The following is a 19,513-nucleotide window of genomic DNA, read 5'->3' as shown; positions in this document are numbered from 1 at the left end:
TACTAACTGAAACAATCACATTTCGATACTGTAATGACAGATACTTTCAGAGAGAGAGAGAGAGATGTATATGTATACATATAGATGTATATGTACACGTTATTCCACTAACTGAAACAATCACATTTCGATACTGTAATTACAGATACTTTCAGAGAGAGAGAAAGAGATGTATATGTATACATATACATGTATATGTACACGTATATGCATAGATATATATAGATATAGATCTATATGCATACATGTATATGTATACACATGTGTAGATGTATATATATAGATGTACATGTATTATGTACACATATATACATATATATACATGTATACAGATATCTATACATATATACACCCATCACACACAAACACATGCACACAAACACACACATTAGTCATTTGTTTTCTTATCCAAAACTACGTCAAAAGTACTGAACGGATCTTTATGAAATTTGGAAATTATATTCTATGTATAACGGCCATAACTCCCATGAAAATTCATATATTTTTGATGTCGATGAAATTTTAACCCGAACATAACAGATGAGCATTATTTGTAATTCAACGGTACAACAGTGTAAGACTACCCTTTCAGATATACTTTCATTGTGATTTCTGCAATGTGGTGCATAAATTGTCAAGTTAATGAGACGCATTTTTGCCTCCACTGATTCACTTGCAAAGTGTTGAGTAAAATTATTTCGTTGCAGACCTCCTTTGGGTCTTTTTATTATCACTACGACACACATAGTCCCCAGTTGGTAACATTGATTTCAAGGCCCTCCTAGATGAGAGACTGGCATTCCACTTAATGTCTATGTTCCATGCTGGCATGGATTGGAGAGTTATTAATGTAGAAATATGGTATCGTAGCTACTAACAGTTGAGGGTTGCGTAGTCTAGATGGCGTTTTTAGATTTCATTATTCTCTTTAACCCGGGCAAAGCCGGGTATTTCTGCTAGTTGTATATAAAGACAAGGTCTACAGTTGTCTGTATATACAATGTTGGCTAGATATTCTGTAAGATATATTCTATAGTACAATAGAGCATTCAAGAAAATACATATACCAATGTTTTCGATCTAGTTTGGATTCTTTGCTACCAAATTTGAATTCTTTGCAATAAAATTTGATTACAAAGAATTCAAATTTGAAGACAAAGAATCCAAACTAGATCGAAAATATCTATATATATATATATATATATATATATATATATATATAATCATTTGTTTTACATCCATGATTCCATGCTAGCATGGGTTATTACTGAGGCATTGCTCTTTCTGTCTTGAAACTTATCTGGTTTTTTCAAGTCAGGGAGTTTTATTCCACTTTGCTTTGAAAGAACCAAGTTGCAGGGAAACTTGTCATCTCAGTGCAGAATGTAAACACCCATGCATACACACACACACACACTTTGATATGTGTATTTGTGTGTATGAAAGGCTTATGCACAGATGCTCAACCAAATTTCATGTGCAACCTGAGGCTATGGTTGAACACACTCAGCCTCGGCTGCTGATAAACCATGGGATTGAACCAAGGAAACACAGATGCAAAACATGTTTTCTTAACTTCTATACCTAAGAAATATTTGGAAATACCTTTATAAAGGCATCTTAATACTTACCATTCTATATCTTTGCCAAATGTCACAGAGGAAAATATTTGATGCATATTTCTTGTATAGAACAATCAACAAGATGATGAGCAACACGGAAAACACACCTAAGACGACCCCCACAACCTGTCGAGAGAAGGAATGAGAAAAACATTAAAGAAATGGAGAATATTTAATGATTCATTGTGAGAGACAAACAGAAGATTCTATGAAGACAAGGGTTCACATTGATCCAATCAATGGAACAGTCTGCTCGTGAAATTAACATGCAAGTGGCTGAGCACTCCATAGACACATGTACTCTTAACAGTTCTCAGATTCAGCTTGACACAGAATGTGACAAAGCTGGCCCTTTGAAATACAGGTTCTACTCATTTTTGCCAGTTGAGCGGACTGGAGCAATGTGAAATAAAGTGTCTTGCTCAAGGACGCAACATGCTGTTGGGAATTGAACTCACAACCTTACAGTCATGAGCTGAATACCCTAACCACTAAGCTACGTGCCTAGAAATTAGCTCATTGCTGAAATTTGGTTCTATCTCCCCCCTCCTCTCTCTAGTTTCATTTTCTGTCATTCTTCTATAAATTTCTTCTTGTTCTTTATATCTCATCCCTACACCCCATAGTAAAATTTTTTCCCCCATTTCTTTCTTTCTTTCACCTTAGAAAAAAAAGTTGTTTTTTTTTTCCTGTTATGTCTTCTGTCCCAAGTTTTAGTAATGGGTTCGTCCTGACATCATGTTTCCACTGTCTCTCTTTCCAGCACCACCCTGATGACTTCCACTCATCTTTATATAATGGTTTCAAAGTTTTCCACAAGGGCAGCAGTTTTTGGTGGGAGGGAATGAGTTGATTACATTGACCCCAGTGCTCAACTGGTACTTATATTATCAGCCTTGAAAGGATGAAAGGCAAAGTCAACCCCAGCGGAATTTGAACTCAGAACATAGCAAGAGACGAAATACTGCTGAGCATTTCGCCCAGTGTGCTACCAATTCTGCCAGCTTGCTGTCTTACACACATCATTATCATCATCATCGTTTAACTCCGTTTTCCATGCTGGCATGGGTTGGTCGGTTTGACTGAGGTCTTGAGAGCCAGTGACTGCACCAGGCTCCAATCTGGTCTGGCAATGTTTCTGGATGCCCTTCCTAACGCCAACCACTCCAAGAGTGTAGTGGGTGCTTTTTACGTGCCATCAGCACGGGACCGAATTAGGCGGGCCTGACATCAACCATGTTCAGATAGTGTTTTTTACAGGCCAGTCAGGTGGTCCTAGCATCGGCCACATTTGGATGGTGCTTTTTACGTGCCACCAGCATGGGAGCCAGTCAGTGGGTGCTGGCATTGGCCACATTCAGATGGTGCTTTTTACTTGCCAGCAACACGGGAGCCCATCGTGGGTATGTATGTATTTGTATGTCTCTGCTTGTCCCCCTACCATCGATTGACAACTGATTTTGGTGTGTCTACGTCTCTGTAACTTAGCAGTTTGGCGAAAGAGACTGATAGAATAAGTACTAGTCTTACAATGAATAAGTCTTGGGGTCGATTTGTTCAACTAAAGGCAGTGCTTCACCATGGCCACAGTCAAATGACTAAAACAAGTAAAAGAATAAAAGAAACAAAATAAATCTAAGACAGAAGGCAGCATCCATGAATAACGTAGGCCTCAGGTTAGTTGGAATTCCAGACAGTTGCACTCTTAAGAAGAATAATTAGGTAAAGCACAGAGGGGTGCTGAAAAATTTCTGGCTTTGATTGAAAGAAAATACAAGAGGATCAGCTAATTATGATTTTAATCAACATATTCCCCTCTCAGATTCCCACAATTATTGCAGCAGTCCTTCAGTTTTTCTCAACCCTGTAAAAGAAATCAGAAAGTTGGGTCTCCAGCCAGGCCTTTTGAAATACCCTTAAAGCCAGGAACTTTTCAGCACATGCAGTGCATGAAGGAACAATTAGGATGGCCGGAGGTAATCCCAAGTTAAGATTAGTGAAAGTTTATGGAGGGAAAAAAAGAGTTAGTATTAGAAACAATTAGTGTAGTTAAGCTCAGTAACAATTGCCAAAGTTAGTAATTATTAATAACTTTAGTAACAATTAGTAGTATTAGAAATAGTTAGTAGGAATAAGGTTAGTAAAAGTTTATAAAAATCCAGGTTAATAATGTACTTATGTGTTATAAATAGTTAATAAAACTACTGCTGGTAGTTTTGTGTTGTTCAAAATTAACAGACTGTCATCATCATCATCATCATCATCATTTAACGTCCATTTTCTGTGCTGGCATGGGTTGGATGGTTTGACTGAGGTCTGGAGAGCCAGTGGCTGCACCAGGCTCCAATCTGATCTGGCAATGTTTCTACAGCTGGAAGTTCTTCCTAACACCAACCACTCCGAGAGTGTAGTGGGTGCTTTTTATGTGCCACTGGAATGGGAGCCAGTCAGGCAGCACTGGCATCAGCCATGTTTGGATGGTGCTTCTTACATGGCTCAGGCACAGGAACCATTTGGGGCAGTGGGGGTTGGCATCGACCATGTTCAGATGGTGGTTTTTATGTGCCACCGGTACGAGGAGCCAGTCAGGTGGTACTGACAATGACCCATGCATGAATGGTGCTTATTGCGTGCCACCAGCACGAGAGTCAAGCAGCACTGGCAAAGGCCCACACATGAATGGTGCTTATTGCGTGCCACCAACACAGGATCCAGTCAGGCAGCACTGGCAATGACCCACGACTACAATTTCTATTTTTGATTTTGCTTTGATTGAGATTCTGATTGTGATTTAGATTTTTATTTTGATTTTACTTGACTCAACAAGTCTCCTCAAGCACAGCATCTCACCTGACAATTCAAAGGTACTTTTTAAATGGCCTGGTTATGCGACACTGGTATAGGCTTTGGCTGTGATCTCACTTTACTTACTGAGTCTTCTCAATGACAGCATATATGTTAAAAATAGTAAATAAAGGTAGCATTATAATTAATAGTTAGAAATAGTTACATGAATTAGTGTCAGTAATTGTTAGTAAAGCTTTAAATAATAGCTAATAGTTAGGGTTAGTAATAGTTAATATTGTTAGTGTTAGTAAGAATTAGCAAAGGTGGTCAGATTTTATTGTGTTAGAGGTAGTAATAAGTAATATGAGTAAGAAAGAATTCATAAAGTTAAGGTTAGTAACAAGTAATATAATCCAAAAATGATGGAGTTATGATTAGTAACTTTGTAGGATTAGCATGACTAATGATAGTGGAGATAAGTACCAGTTACGCACTGGGGATCGATGTAATCAACTTAGTCCCTTTGTCATTATTTGTCCCCTCTATGTTTAGCCCCTTGTGGGCAATAAAGAATTAAATATATATGGATTTTGTGTACAAGTAGTATTAATACAAGTTAATAGTTAGTGTTAATAACAGGTAATACTGTTAGAAAGAATTAATTGAATTAGAATACTAGCTGTGAATAGAACTAAGGTTACTAATATGTAATATAGTTATTATCTGTAACACTTAATGTAGCTTGTGTTAACAACAGTTAGTTGCTTGTGTTAGTAAAAGTTAATAATGTTAGTAATAGTTATAAAAATAAATTTTTGTAGTATTTAATAGCAATAGTTAATATAGTTATTATTAGTAACAGTCATCAGAGTTAGTTTTACTAGCAGTTAACAGAGACCAGACAAACCTTAACATGTCATAAAACTGTATAGACTCACCCGATGCGGTCCCTCCTCCTTCACCTACAAAGAAATAGTCAAAATAATAAGTATTTGTTAGTGTGTTTTGTATGTAATGTTTGTGTGTGTGCGCGCGCATGTGTGTATGTATGTGTTTGTGTGCGTGTGTGTGTGCATGCATATGCATGTGTGTGTCTGCATGTATGTACATGTGTTTGTGCATATGCATGTGTGCGTGTGCACATGTGTGCATGTGTACATGTGAATGGTTGCAAAAGGGCATCAGCATCGCACAAGTGAAGCATTTCCAGTCTTCCATAAAAAATTGGAAGAGGAAACATAATTTTGCTTGGAAACAGGCAAAGGTTGGTGACTGGAAGGGCATCCAGGAATAGAAAATCTGTCTCAACAAATTTCATCTGACCCATGCAACCATGGAAAAGTGGACATGAAATGACAGCAGCAAATCATATTAGCTGCTGACCAGTTCCAGAATTATTACAGAATATAAATACCTGACATTAATAAAAGTTTATATTCTGATTGTTGCTGCTGTTGCTATTGTGTATCTCCAGATCAGCTGTGACTGATGAAACCTGGCATCAAAGACATTCCAACTTGGTTTACCAAACTTGAGACTGGTGCCTCTTCTTAGAATCCACTCAACAGACTTACTTCTACATTACATTGGAGATGTATTTAGCCATTTATGTTTAAGATGTTTCTCTCAAGAATTCTTATTTCCATCACATCTTTTACACCTTATGGTGTTATAAGGTGTAAAAATTTGGCAATAAAAATATGAAAGTATAGAATCTAGTATTTGTTATTGCTTTATTTTTACTTTATTTGTTATTTCATTATTTAATAATCATTAACGCAATGAGTTGGCAGAATCGTTAGGATGCCAAACAAAATGCTTGCCAACATTTCATCAGTCTTTACATTCTGAGTTCAAATTCTGCTAAGGTTGACTTTGCCTTTCATCTTTATGCAGTTGGTCAATAAAATAAGTACCAGTCAAGTACTGGGGTCAATGTATTCGACTTCCCCGTCCCTTCAAAAACTGCTGGCCCTGTGCCAGAATTAGAAACAATTATTTAATAACTCTTGTCAAATTAACTGGGCTATCCATTATTTAGGATGGACAAAATGAATAGACATCAAATGAACAGTTTGTTTCACATAGTCAGTGGTGGTCTTATGTGGATTGGCATGAAAAAAAGGTAACTATTCCTTAATATATTTGAAATAACTTATTGTTTGGTAATTACTTAAGAACATAGAAATAAAGCTTAGAAAATAGAAACTGTATTTCGAATTGACTTACCTTAGCAGTTACTTTGTAGTTATACCACAAAGGTGTTTCCACGATGTGTATGTAGCCATTCATGTTTAAGATGTTTGTCTCAAGAATTCTTATTTCTACCACTTCTTCTTGTATAATATAGAGCTGAATGAGACGAAGCAATAAGTATTAATGATAAAATAAAATGAGTTCTTACGAAATACAAGATTTCATTACTATTTTTAAATCTCACAACAAGAGATATTCAGCAACAGTACTTTAGAGTAAAGATTGTTTGCCAACATAACATGGCAGTCCTGGTTTAGGACTAATGTTGCTGTAATTTAGCCCCAGGAGACATCATCTCCAGCTGGCTATATGACACGATCTGTATCCTTATATTTTCGAAAATATAAGGACACAGATTCCCTTTTTCGAAAATATAAGGACACAGATCATGTCGTATAGCCAGCTTGAGACAATGTCTCCTGGGGCTAAATTACAGCAACATTAGTCCTAAATCAGGACTGCCATGTTATATTGGCAAACAATCTTTACTACAGGATTTCATCATTATCCTTTTAATGCCCACTATGAGTACGAGTGAAGATATGACTGGGTGACAGAGAAGCTTGCTTCCCAACCATGGGATCTTGGGTTCAATCGCACTTCACAGCAACTTGAGCAAGTGTTTTCTACTATAACACCAAGATAACAAAAGATTTGTGAGTGCGTCTGGTATAGAGAAACTGAAAAAAACAAATACTGGCCAAAATCTATCAACATATCGAAGTATTAAGGTATCATCATCATCATCATCATCATCATTGTCATTTAACATCCATTTTCCATGCTGGCATGAGTTGGACGGTTTGACTGAGGTCTGGCAAGCCAGCAATATATGTATATAATCAAGTGGAGAATGGAGAAACAAACACAAGAAGAAGCAGGTCAATTGCGCTAGTTAGCCATTGATTTAATTAATTATGTGGAGATTGTATAATGATTCATTGACGATCATTTCGATCTGCCAATTTGATTGGCAGATCTCTCTCTCTCTCGCTATATATATATATATATATACACACACACACACACACACACACACACACACACACACACACACACACACACACATATAGGCACATATATATATGAAATTTTGAATTTGGTTCACGGACACCCAGTACTACCTTTGCAGACCAAAGGCTGGGAACCACTGCTCTGAGGCAGCAAAATACATTTCACCTGTCTTTACATTCTGAGTTCAAATGCTATCAGCGTCAACTTTACCTTTCATGCTTTTGGGGTCAATAAAATAAGTACCAGCTGAGCATAGGGGGTCAATGAAATCAGCTGACTCCCTGCCACGAAATAGCCAGCCTTGTACCAAAATTTGAAACCACAATTATTCTTAGCTCTGAGGTGATGAGTTGGCACAACTATTAGCTTGCCAGGCAAAATGCTTAGTGGCATCACATCTTCCATTTTTTTATTTGCTTCAGTCATTTGACTACAGCCATGCTGGAGCACCGCCTTTAGGTGAACAAATCTTTGTAAGCCTAGTACTTATTCAATCAGTCTCTTTTGCCTAACAGCTAAGTTACAGGGACGTAAACACCAACATCGGTTGTCAAGTGACAGTGAGGGGACAAACACAGACACACAAACATATACATATATACAGGGTGGCCCCTCTTTCACATTCATATATTAACAGTTTAGATCTTAATTATAAAAATATATGAAACCATTATCCAGCAAGATGGAGCACCTCCACATTATGCGTTGACAGTAAGAGACTACCTTAACCAAGCCTTTCCACAGCATTGGTTTGGAAGACAGGGCAGCATCAAATGACCACCACATTCACCTGACCTGACACTATGTTAGGTCTATGAGAAGAATCCCAAAACAGAAAATGAATTATAAGATTACATTTCTGGCACATTCACTGAAATTGATGGAGATTGGAATTTGTGCCACACTGTGTCAGAGTGTTCTGAAGAGGTTTAAAGAATGTTGCAATGTCGAAGGAGGACATTTTGAGCATCTGAGAGATTAAACATTGTCTGTTTAAGATGTGCATAAACAATATGATTGTAAGATAGAAATTCAAATGTAATACAATGTTTTAAAAGAAATTTAAAGTGCCTACATGATAACTGTAAACCTACTTTTGGGCCACCCTGTAAATATATATATATATATATATATATATATATATATATATATATATATACAATGGGTTTCTTTCAGTTTCTGTCTACCAAATCCAATCACAAGGCTTTGGTCGGCCTGAGGCTATAGTAGAAGACACTTGCCTATGGTACCATGCAGTGAGACTGAACCCAGAACCATGTGGTTGGAAAGAAAGCTTCTTACCACACAGCCACACTACATCTGGTGGTAATATTTTTTTTATTTATCATGTTTACTAAAAATTTCTCCCTTAAAATGATTCAACAAATGGAAAGACTGAGCTGAGAGAAGAAAGAAAGGCTGCAGTTCACTTACTTCACCTGAGGAACTCTTTTGTAACCGAACGCTCTGACCTGCCAAAGTTTTATATGATGATGCTTCAGTGTCAGAATCAATGTAGATCTTTCTGGCAACCACATGGTTCATGACATCTTGTGTGCTTAAATTCTGAAAACCAAATTTAATTTGTTATCTTTTAAAAGACATGTTTTTTATAACATAATCACGGGGTGAAACATATATATTAGCCATTCAAAAACACACAAGAATTATTAACTTCACTTTATTATTTTGGAGCACAAATTTTTGTTGTACCAATACTGCACTGAGTCGTTGATACAACTCCACTGTATATCCAAGGCAGGATCACTATATCTATCTAGCTAGCTAGCTATCTGTCTGTCTCTCTCTCTCTGTCTCTCTCACTCTCTCTCTCACTATCTATCTATTTATCTATCAATGTGTGTGTGCAAGAATACAATCTTGGTCAGCCAGGGTTGTGAGATATATATATCGCATGTGAGATATATATATCGCATGTGAGATATACATATATCTCATGTTGGACCATTGAACTTTACAGTTTTTCTCTCTCTCCGTTTTTTGTTTTTTTTTTCATTCTCTCTCCATTTTTTCCTCTTCTTCCTTTCTGTCAAAGAGCATAGGTTTGAAATGTAAAAGACTTTTCCAGTTTTCCTGAGTGTCAAACTAATACACCTGCTTGTTGTTTCTACACTTGTCTTTGTCTTTTGTTTTTTTGTAAATTTAAACTATATAACAATAATAATAAATAATAATAATAACAATGAAATTATTGCGTATACTGCTCAGGTGCACTACAACTAATCAAAGGTGCATGTATAGTACATAGAATTATGTACAAAAGTCAGGAAAGTGAACAGTGTATGAGTCGTGATATACATGTGTGCATGCATACGGAGGGAGGGAAGATCAGGTGTAGTGTTGGTGAATTTCAGGAAGCATGGAGGTTTTAAAGGATGCAATGTCTCAACAACTAACAACTGATGCAGGTAGTTTGTTCCATGTTTCAACTATATATATATATATATATATATATATATATAGATATATAGATAGATAGATAGATAGATAGATAGCAGTTTTATTTTTTCACCCAAAGCATTATAGATATTGTAGAATATGTAAAATACTTGTTAGTATTTGATTTAGTTATTGAATATTCTGCAATATTAATCACATTGTTGATCATCTCAAAAAATAAATTGATAAATTTTTGGTAGCAATTGAAGTTTGGTACACACTATGAAAAATTGTTGTGGAAGCATCATATTATTGCACCAGTCATCATCGTTTAATGTCCACTTTCCATGCTGGTATGGGTTGGGTGGTTTGACTGAGAACTAGCAAGCCGGGAGGCTGCACCAGTCTCCAATCTGATTTGGCAAGGTTTCTACAGCTGGATGCCCTTCCTAACGCCAACCACTTTAAGAGTGTAGTGGGTACTTCTATGTGAAACCGGCATGATGGCCAGTCGAACGGTTCTGGCAACGACCATGCTCAAAAGGTGTTTTTACATGCTACCTGCACAGGAGCCAGCCCAGCGGCACTCGCAATGACCACGCTCATGTTGATAATTAACTCTACAAATGTTTAATCGAATCAATAGTCTGAGAATAAGATAAGACAAAGGAAATTAAGGTTTATCTTACATGATTATAGTCTAATCCATTTACAGGTACAAATACCGTTATGTTTTGGTTAATATTTTCCAACATTTGTATTAAATCACTTCTTTGTTTATCATTGGATACATCCCTCAATATTAGAAGCTGAAAGACAAAACAAATTGATGTAGGTTTTTTTATTTTATTTTGTTTTGTGTATTTTGGTAAGAATGACATTAAACTTTCAAGAATTAACTTTATCAATATTGTCTTTTATCACAAATTAATACTGATTCCTGAGAAAGGCACAAAGCTAGAAATTCGTGTTGCAGAAACAGCCAATTATATTGACATCAGTGCTTGGCTAGTATTTATTTTATCAAAACCAGAGGAATGAAAGGCTAAGTTAACCTTAGAGGAATTTCAATTTAGAACATAAAAAGAAACAGAACAAATACCACAAGGCATTTTATACATAACTTACGAAATTTGGTCAACTGATCACTCTTCTGTAAATTAATATACAAACATATACACACACACATATATTCAACTTATAAAAGCACTTTGACCACTCTAGTGAAGAAGAGCATAGGCTCGAAACATCAAAAACTTTTCCATTTTATCTTAATCTCAAACTAATTGTTCCAGCACCTGTCTCTGTCTTTTGCTCTTTTGTTTTTGTATAATTTTGAACTTGGCTAAGTCTTGGTCAATTATTTCTTTACAGTCTTCATATATTCTGCTGTTATTTTATGTATACAACTTGATAGATTCTGGTGGGAAGGCTTCAGTGTTTTACTATGATAAAATGATAGGCACATAGGTGCAGGAGTGGCTGTGTGGTAAGTAGCTTCCTTACCAATCACAGGTTCAGTCCCACTACATGGCACCTTAGGCAAGTGTCTTCTACTATAGCCTCGGACGAACCAAAGCTTTGTGAGTGAATTTGATAGACGAAAACTGAACGAAGCCTGTTGTGTGTGTGTGTATGTATGTATGTATATATATATATATATATATATATATATATATATATATATATATATATATATATATATATATATATATGTATGTATGTATGTGCATGTTTGTGTTTTTGTCCCCCCACAATCGCTTGACAACTGATGCTGGTGTGTTTACGTCCCCGTAACCTAGCGGTTCGGCAAAAAGAGACCAATAGAATAAATACTAGGCTTACAAAGAATAAGTCTTGGGGTCAGTTTGTTTGACTAAAGGTGGTGCTCCAGCATGGCCACAGTCAAATGACTAAAAGAATAAAAGAATAATCTCTTTAGCATCAGCTTCCAGTCACCCCCTTATCACACAACTCTGGTTTTTGCTTTTATTCAGTTGTAAATTTCTTCAGGGTTAGTACTCAACGTTCAGTGAAAAGACTGCAGGTCACCAGCAGATCTGGCTTTACAGAAGCCATTCATGTTTTAAAACTGAATGAGAGTTGAAAAAATACTTACATCACAAAAGAGGCGCATACTTGGCATATATTCCAATGTACTTAAAATGTCTCGGTTGCATGTGGTGCCATTACCAATATAAGATGGGTAACATTCACATTTTACTTGACCAGCGACAATGGCATTGGCTAAAATAAGAGCAAAAGACAAGGAACAAACTGGTCAGTTGACAATTGGCTTTAAAAACATGCAAAGACTGGTCATCTGGTCTGAAATGGAAGTGGAAGTTGTTGATAGTGACTTCAAAGTTTCGTTAGTCATTGGTTTTATCAGACTGATGAAATTAATGACTAGCAAAATTTAAAAGCCACTGTCAACCTTTACCTTTTTCATATGTATGTGGGAGTGAGTGTAGGAGTGTGTGTGTGTGTGCGTGTGCATGTGTGTGTGTGTGTATGTGCATGTGTAATGGTGGAGGTGTGAATGCACATACATGCAATAATTTATATTAGATTATTTGTATTATATGGAATATATTTGATGGGATTTATATGTTTTGTAAATTTGTGTTTGAGAAGATAAAATGTACCTGAAGGAGGAATGAAAGTACATTCAGCTCGAGGTGAACAATTGCCATTGTTTATATTACATAGATTAACAATTGGTTGGCAAAAGTTGAGTCCATCACCATGGTAACCACTTCTGCAGACGCACTTTGCATGACCACTGATCTGATGGAAGGAAAAAATTTTTTAAAAAAAAGAAGAAAAAAAACAGAAAAGCAAAAAATATGGAAGTAATTCACAGAAATTGAAATATGTAAAATTCATTTGTAAACTTAATTTGCAGATGAATGAGGACAGCTGCATAAAGATGTGCTGATAACTTAAAGTGGGGAGAAATTGTGGAAGAGGGAGACCCCAGGAAGGCATGGGATGAAATTTTGAAGACTGATCTCAAAACACTGAACCTTACGAAGGAGACGACAGGGGCCCAAGATATGTGACACATTGCTGTGCTTGAGAAGACTTGCCCACCACAGCAGAACAGATCCTAAAACTAAGGAGCCATACAAAAAGCACTAGCGTGGGTGCTGGTGTCATATAAAAAGTACCTGTGATGGTGCCACATAAAAAAAAACCCAGTACACTCTGTGGAGTGGTTGGCATTAGGAAGGGCATCTAGCTGTAGAAACCAAGCCAAAACAGACAATGGAGCCTGATGCAGCCCTTGGCCTTACCAGTTCCTGTCAAGCTGTTCAACCCATGCCAGCATGGAAAACAGATGTTAAATGATGATGATGATGATCATCATCATCCTCATCATCATCATCATCATCGTCATCATCATCTGGGAATGGTTTGATTCATTCATATTACATGACCATTTGGTTCCATGATGAAGAGGAATAGTCAGAAATCTTGCTTTGATATGAATAGTCCTGTTGCAGGGCACCTAGGGAAAGTGTCTTCTACAATAGCCTCAGGCCAACCAAGGCCTTGTGAGTGGATTTGGTAGATGGAAACTAAAAGAAGTCTATCGTGTGTGTGTACATGTTTTGTGTTTGTCCCTCCACCACCACTTGACAACTGGTATTGGTGTGTTTACGTCTCCATAACTTAGTGGTTCAGCAAAAGAGACTAATAAAATAAGTACTAGGCTTTAAAAAATAAGTCTTGGGGTTGATTTGTTCAGTTATAACCCTTCAAGGTGGTGCACCAGCATGGCTGCAGTCAAATGACTGAAACAAGTAAAAGTACATAAGTGAAGCCAATTTTCTGCCTAATTACAGATAATAATTTTATATAACAAATTATTTGACACAGAAATGTTTCCAAGAGTAGAAGCAATTTAAATTGGTTCAATAATTCATATACCTGATTAATTATGTGAAGGACTGCCTTCTTACCTTTTCTTCAGGACCAAAAGAACAAAGTGCATTCTGATGACAATTGCCATTAGCAATTGTGCATGGAGAACGACATTCACCCTCGTTAGTGAGAACATAGCTGTCACCACATTCACACGTCCATTCAGAGTCTTGGTTTTGTTTGCATTCACTAGAAGGATGACATCCTCCACATTTGTCATCTGCAAAACAAAAAACAGCATAAAAAGATTCTGAAATCTTAAAAAATAATTCTTGTATTTATTTCACAAGATTCTTGATGTGGAATTGTGTTCAATCCCAGATATTGTTGTACTAGGGGAAGGTCATTCTGCCAGTAAAAATACATGTACTGGTTGTAGTTCACTTCTTTATCACCATATTCACTCATGTATACTTGATTTTAACTGAAAAACTGGGATGCAACTTATACATGGAGCAATGTTTGAATATGAAGAGAAAAAATTTTGTTCTAACATTTAACACTAAATCAAGAGTGCAACTTATACACATGTGTGCAACTTATGCACAAGCAAATACTATAATTGGTTTAGTTTATAAAAGTTTCTTCACCATACATCTGTGATCTTTTCAATGACTTATCTAATATTTATTATTAAAATTAATTGTTAAAGAGTCATAATAAACATATACAGTTACATTTTGTTTATTTATTTCATGGCAGTATTGTCTGTAATAAAATTTCAAAGAAGTTTCATAATACATCTATGACATGGTCACCATTGCAAATATATGCTTGTGTTCAAAGACTATCAACAGATACAGCTGAGTTTTGCTACTGATCAGGTCATAGATGCACAACACTGTCACAAAATAAAGCAAAAGTGACTGTAAGTGTGTTTGTATGTTTTAAAATGTTAAAAACGATTCCTCTATGAAATAATTGTTCCATAATAGTTCTTACTATAATCAGGTCTTGTATTCCCAGCTACATATGTTGAACAATCAGAGGATGTGAAGTTTGCTTTGCAACTGCAGAGACCAGTTCCATCCAAACCATCAGAACAATTCCCTTGACCAGAACATGGGTAATCGGCACCACCAGGACATTCTGGAAACAAAGAAAAAAGGCAAAAGAACTTTTCTGTTTTATTAAATTTCAGCTTGTGATTGTGGTTATCAATTTATTATTTGCAATATTGTATATTTAAACATATTAGTTTATTTATATATATCATCATCATCATCATCATCGTTTAACGTCCGCTTTCCATGCTAGCATGGGTTGGACGATTTGACTGAGGACTGGTGAAACCGGATGGCAACACCAGGCTCCAGTCTAATTTGGCAGAGTTTCTACAGCTGGATGCCCTTCCTAACGCCAACCACTCAGAGAGTGTAGTGGGTGCTTTTACGTGTCACCCGCACGAAAACGGCCACGCTCGAAATGGTGTCTTTTATGTGCCACCCGCACAAGCCAGTCCAGGGGCACTGGCAACGATCTCGCTCGAAAATCCTACGGGAGCCAGTCAGGCGGTACTGACAACGGCCACGCTCAAAATGGTGCATCTCATGTGCCACCCGCACAAGAACCAGTCCAGGGGCACTGGCAACGATCTTACTTGGCTTGCCGGGTCTTCTCACGCACAGCACATTTCCAAAGGTCTCGATATATATATATATATATATATATATATATATATATATATATATAAAAGCAACAGTAACATCCACCCCTAGGGGTCAGCCACACTTAAGTGGCAATATACTACACTTTATCGTGCAGTTACTGTTAATACTTCATTTAGAGAATTAACATTGCTTATATATATATATATATATGTATACACACACACACACACATACATACTTGCATACATATATATACACACACACACACACACACACACATACATGAACAGATATACTACCATGCACGCCACATGATTTTCATTTGATGCTCTAAAGCTCTTATTTAAAGAAATGCATCTTTGATTTACTTACCGTCGCATTCAGGTCCATAATATCCATAACAACAGGCTGGTGTCTGGAAATAACATTGATGATAATGATAATAATAATAATAATAATAATAATAATAATAATAATAATAATAATAATGATGATGATGATGGTAAGAACATGTATGATAATCGACATAGCATGCCCCAGAGACAACAGGATCAATGTGAAAGAAGAAGAAGAAATAAACAACTATGACGAATTGAAGTGGGAAATACGAAGGTTGTGGTCAAAGAAGAGAGTAGACGTGTTACCAATAGTAATTGGTGCACTTGGAAGTATCAGCACTCAACTACCAACATGGCTGAAAAAGATCAGTACAAATGTGAAGGTAGAACACCTACAAAAGTCAGCATTGCTTGGGACTGCAGGAATTCTTTAAAGGGTTCTTGAAGCATGACCAGTAAAGAAGTGTCACCTCAGTCTGCGGGCTGTGGACAGATGACACTTTTCATCATACCCAGCAAAATAAGCTGTGAGTTTTTCATATAATAATAATAATAATAATAATAATAATAAAATACAGTAACCATAAGAGCATCACAGCAAACCACAGCACGTACCCAAGGCACACAGAGCTGCGCTCAGTAGTGAAGTGAAAGCACGCTATAAAAATAAAACTACTGAATAATAATAATAATAATGATGATGATGATGATGATGATGATGATGATGATGATGATGATGATGATGATGATGGATGAAGAATGGAGAACATTAGAAAGAAACAGAAGGAGAAACAGTTAAAGAGAAATAAAGGTCACTCAAAGCCAGTCATTGCAGACGAATGCCATTTCGGCAAAAATAGATGAAAGCACAGAAAGTGCTGAGTGCAGAGTAAGAATGAAAAAGAGGAATCTGTTCTGCACGTAAGGTCTTATAGTCCTTTGGCACAGAGGAATATAGATGCAAACACCACTGTGTAGTTATGGCACTTCACTGAAACGTACGGTGGAAAAGAAGATTAAGAGTAAGAAGAAAATAGTGTCAACATCAAATAGAGAGTGTAATAGAGAACAATCAGTTTAAAGTCTTAAGTAATTTTACTGTACAGACTGATAACAAACTTCATGCAATCAACCAGATATTATCATTCTGGACCAAAGGGGGGAAAAAAGAGTATGTCATCATAGCTGTGGCTATACGTATATACATATGGTATTTCTGATGTAAAATTCATTGCATTTACCACATGTGATTTTATACACCACATAAGATCATAGACATATATTTTCAACATCAATCAAGCAGTTGTGTATGATGCTGTTTTTTATTGGTTCATTTTTAGTTAGGAGCCTCTTCAGGGAGGGTTCAAAGTTTGTTGGTCGTGTATTCAATCCCTCTCGATGGATTGCCTGGTGGATTACAGCAGTAATCCTTTTCTTACCATGTTTTTTGCTAAAATACAATGCCTTTGTTGTAATTATTTCAAAAATAATAAATAATTTAGTAAATGTCCTTTGTTGTTATAAAAGTGGTGCAAGGCAGTGAGCTGGGAGACTGATTAGCATAGCAGACAAACTACTTAGTGGCATCTTTTCTGCCTTTACGTTCTGAGTTCAAATTTCACTGAGATCAACTTTGCCTTTCTGGCTATCATGCTGGTGGTACGTAAAAAACACCATTTGAGCATAGTCGATGCCAGTGCCACCCAACTGGCCCCCATGCTGGTGGCACGTAAAATGCGCCATTTCAGCATGGCTGATGCCAGTGCTGCCCGACTGGCCCCTGTACTAGTGGCACATAAAAAGCACCCACTACACTCTCAGAGTGCTTGGCATTAGGAAGGGCATCCAGCTGTAGAAACTTTGCCAAATCAGATTGGAGCTTGGTGCAGCCTCCTGGCTTGCCAGTCTCAGTCAAACCATCCAACCCATGCCAGCATGGAAAACAGACATTAAATGATGATGATAAAGTACTGAGGTTGACATATATAATTGCTCCCTCCCCTCAAAATTGCTGGCCTTGAGTCAAAATTAGAAAGAATTATTAAGCTGGTTGTCTGGAACATAAAGTAACATAAAATTTTGATAGTTTTGTTTTTTTATTCAAAACACTTTATAACATGAAGTTTGTGTCACTGGACTGAGGGTGATCTTAAATGTGTTAGTGTCAAAATGGTTAAGGAGAAATAACTTACAACTTTAAGCCTTCGACACAGTGCTGTACATCCTAGTAATTCTCCCTCTGGGGTTTTATAACTGCAAACATGTTTTAATACAGCTACTTTATGATATTCTGGTGGACAAGTGAATTCTTCATCGCAGGATATACAAGAAGTCTAAAAGAGAAATATCATTAATGTAGCAAATTTAGCTGAAGGTTACAAGTTGCTTGATATTTGATCAAGTAAGGAGAGGATGTAAAAGAAAGAGATGGCGTGATGCAAGCAGGTCCCCTGGACTTTACTATCCACAAGTCCTTGGACTCATAGGGCTAGTTATCTGGTTTCTTTGGCATATATAAGTGGCCAAGATCACAACATTTCCCACCCTGTTCAGGATGCCAGTCCATTGTAGGGTGACCCATCTACAGCTGAGTGGACTGGAGCAATGGGAAATAAAGTGATTTACTCGTGGATACAACGGACCTCCCAGTCTAGGAATCAAAATCAATGATCTTGTAAATGTGAGTACAACACCCTATCACAAGGCTACATGCCTTCATGATGGTGTGATGGTGTAAGATAAAAGATTCAGGACAGAAGAAAAGACAAGGAAAACTTGAATACAATGAATTCCTTAGAAAATTACTATTTGTAAATCTCACAATGAGAGATATTCAGTAACAGTACCTTCAAGTAAAGATTATTTGCCAACATAACATGGCAGTCCTGGTTTAGGACTAATGTTGCTGTAATTCAACCCCAGGAGACATCGTCTCCAGCTGGCTATACGACACGATTTGTGTCCTTATATATAGTGGGGGTGCTAGATTCCCTTGTTCGAAAATATAAGGACACAGATCATGTCATATAGCCAGCGCCAGCTAGAAACGATGTCTCCTGGGGCTGAATTACAGCAACATTCGTCCTAAACCAGGACTACCATGTTATGTTGGCAAATAATCTTTACTCCAATAAATTCCTTTCCTTGAAAAATCGACAGAACTCAAGGGTGTCTGAAGAGCTATAGGAAATCTCATGATTTAAAGTGAAGAAAGTAATGTCAGATTAGATATTGCCTCATAAATATTATTTGGAGTATTATGACAGCAACATTACTTGACAAGGTGTACATCTCAGAGATCAGAGATCAGGGAGTCTCTCTTCAAGGTGAGCCACTACTTCATGACATTGAGAGGTCATGGCTTTGATACTTCAGTTATGTGGTTAGAATGTCACAGGAATGACTCACAAACTGGACTCTTCAAGCTGAACCAACTGGCAGAAGACTTAGGAGTAGATTAAGAATGAAGTGGCTGGATAATATCCATTGTCTTATTTGGTTATGTTTGGGAATCTAGTCAGAATGCTTCTGATTATGAAGGAGGTGCCTGAAGACT

General features: G+C 36.9%; 1 protein-coding gene across 4 annotated transcripts in view; it reads right to left on the bottom strand.

Annotated features, from left to right (window-relative positions):
• Window positions 1–19,513, bottom strand: part of LOC106871609 (stabilin-2) — a 108,381-nt gene that overhangs the window by 1,139 nt on the left and 87,729 nt on the right. For 3 of the 4 annotated variants that reach the window (XM_089364469.1, XM_089364502.1, XM_089364480.1), the window contains exons 34-44: window positions 18,150–18,290; window positions 15,992–16,034; window positions 14,952–15,098; window positions 14,048–14,229; window positions 12,728–12,869; window positions 12,199–12,326; window positions 10,769–10,888; window positions 9,114–9,245; window positions 6,639–6,761; window positions 5,348–5,371; window positions 1,632–1,748 (exon numbers count right to left, since the gene is read on the bottom strand). In XM_089364469.1, the coding sequence (XP_089220595.1) occupies window positions 1,632–1,748; window positions 5,348–5,371; window positions 6,639–6,761; window positions 9,114–9,245; window positions 10,769–10,888; window positions 12,199–12,326; window positions 12,728–12,869; window positions 14,048–14,229; window positions 14,952–15,098; window positions 15,992–16,034; window positions 18,150–18,290 (1,299 nt within the window). Of the gene's footprint in view, window positions 1–1,631; window positions 1,749–4,501; window positions 4,559–5,347; window positions 5,372–6,638; window positions 6,762–9,113; window positions 9,246–10,768; window positions 10,889–12,198; window positions 12,327–12,727; window positions 12,870–14,047; window positions 14,230–14,951; window positions 15,099–15,991; window positions 16,035–18,149; window positions 18,291–19,513 lie in introns of those variants that run through there. The other variant, XM_089364491.1, reaches the window with a different exon arrangement.

Source organism: Octopus bimaculoides, chromosome 1 (genome assembly GCF_046866305.1).
Source record: "Octopus bimaculoides isolate indiv1 chromosome 1, ASM4686630v1, whole genome shotgun sequence".
NCBI classification, from domain to species: domain Eukaryota; kingdom Metazoa; phylum Mollusca; class Cephalopoda; order Octopoda; family Octopodidae; genus Octopus; species Octopus bimaculoides.
This window is presented reverse-complemented; position numbering and strand designations above follow the sequence as displayed.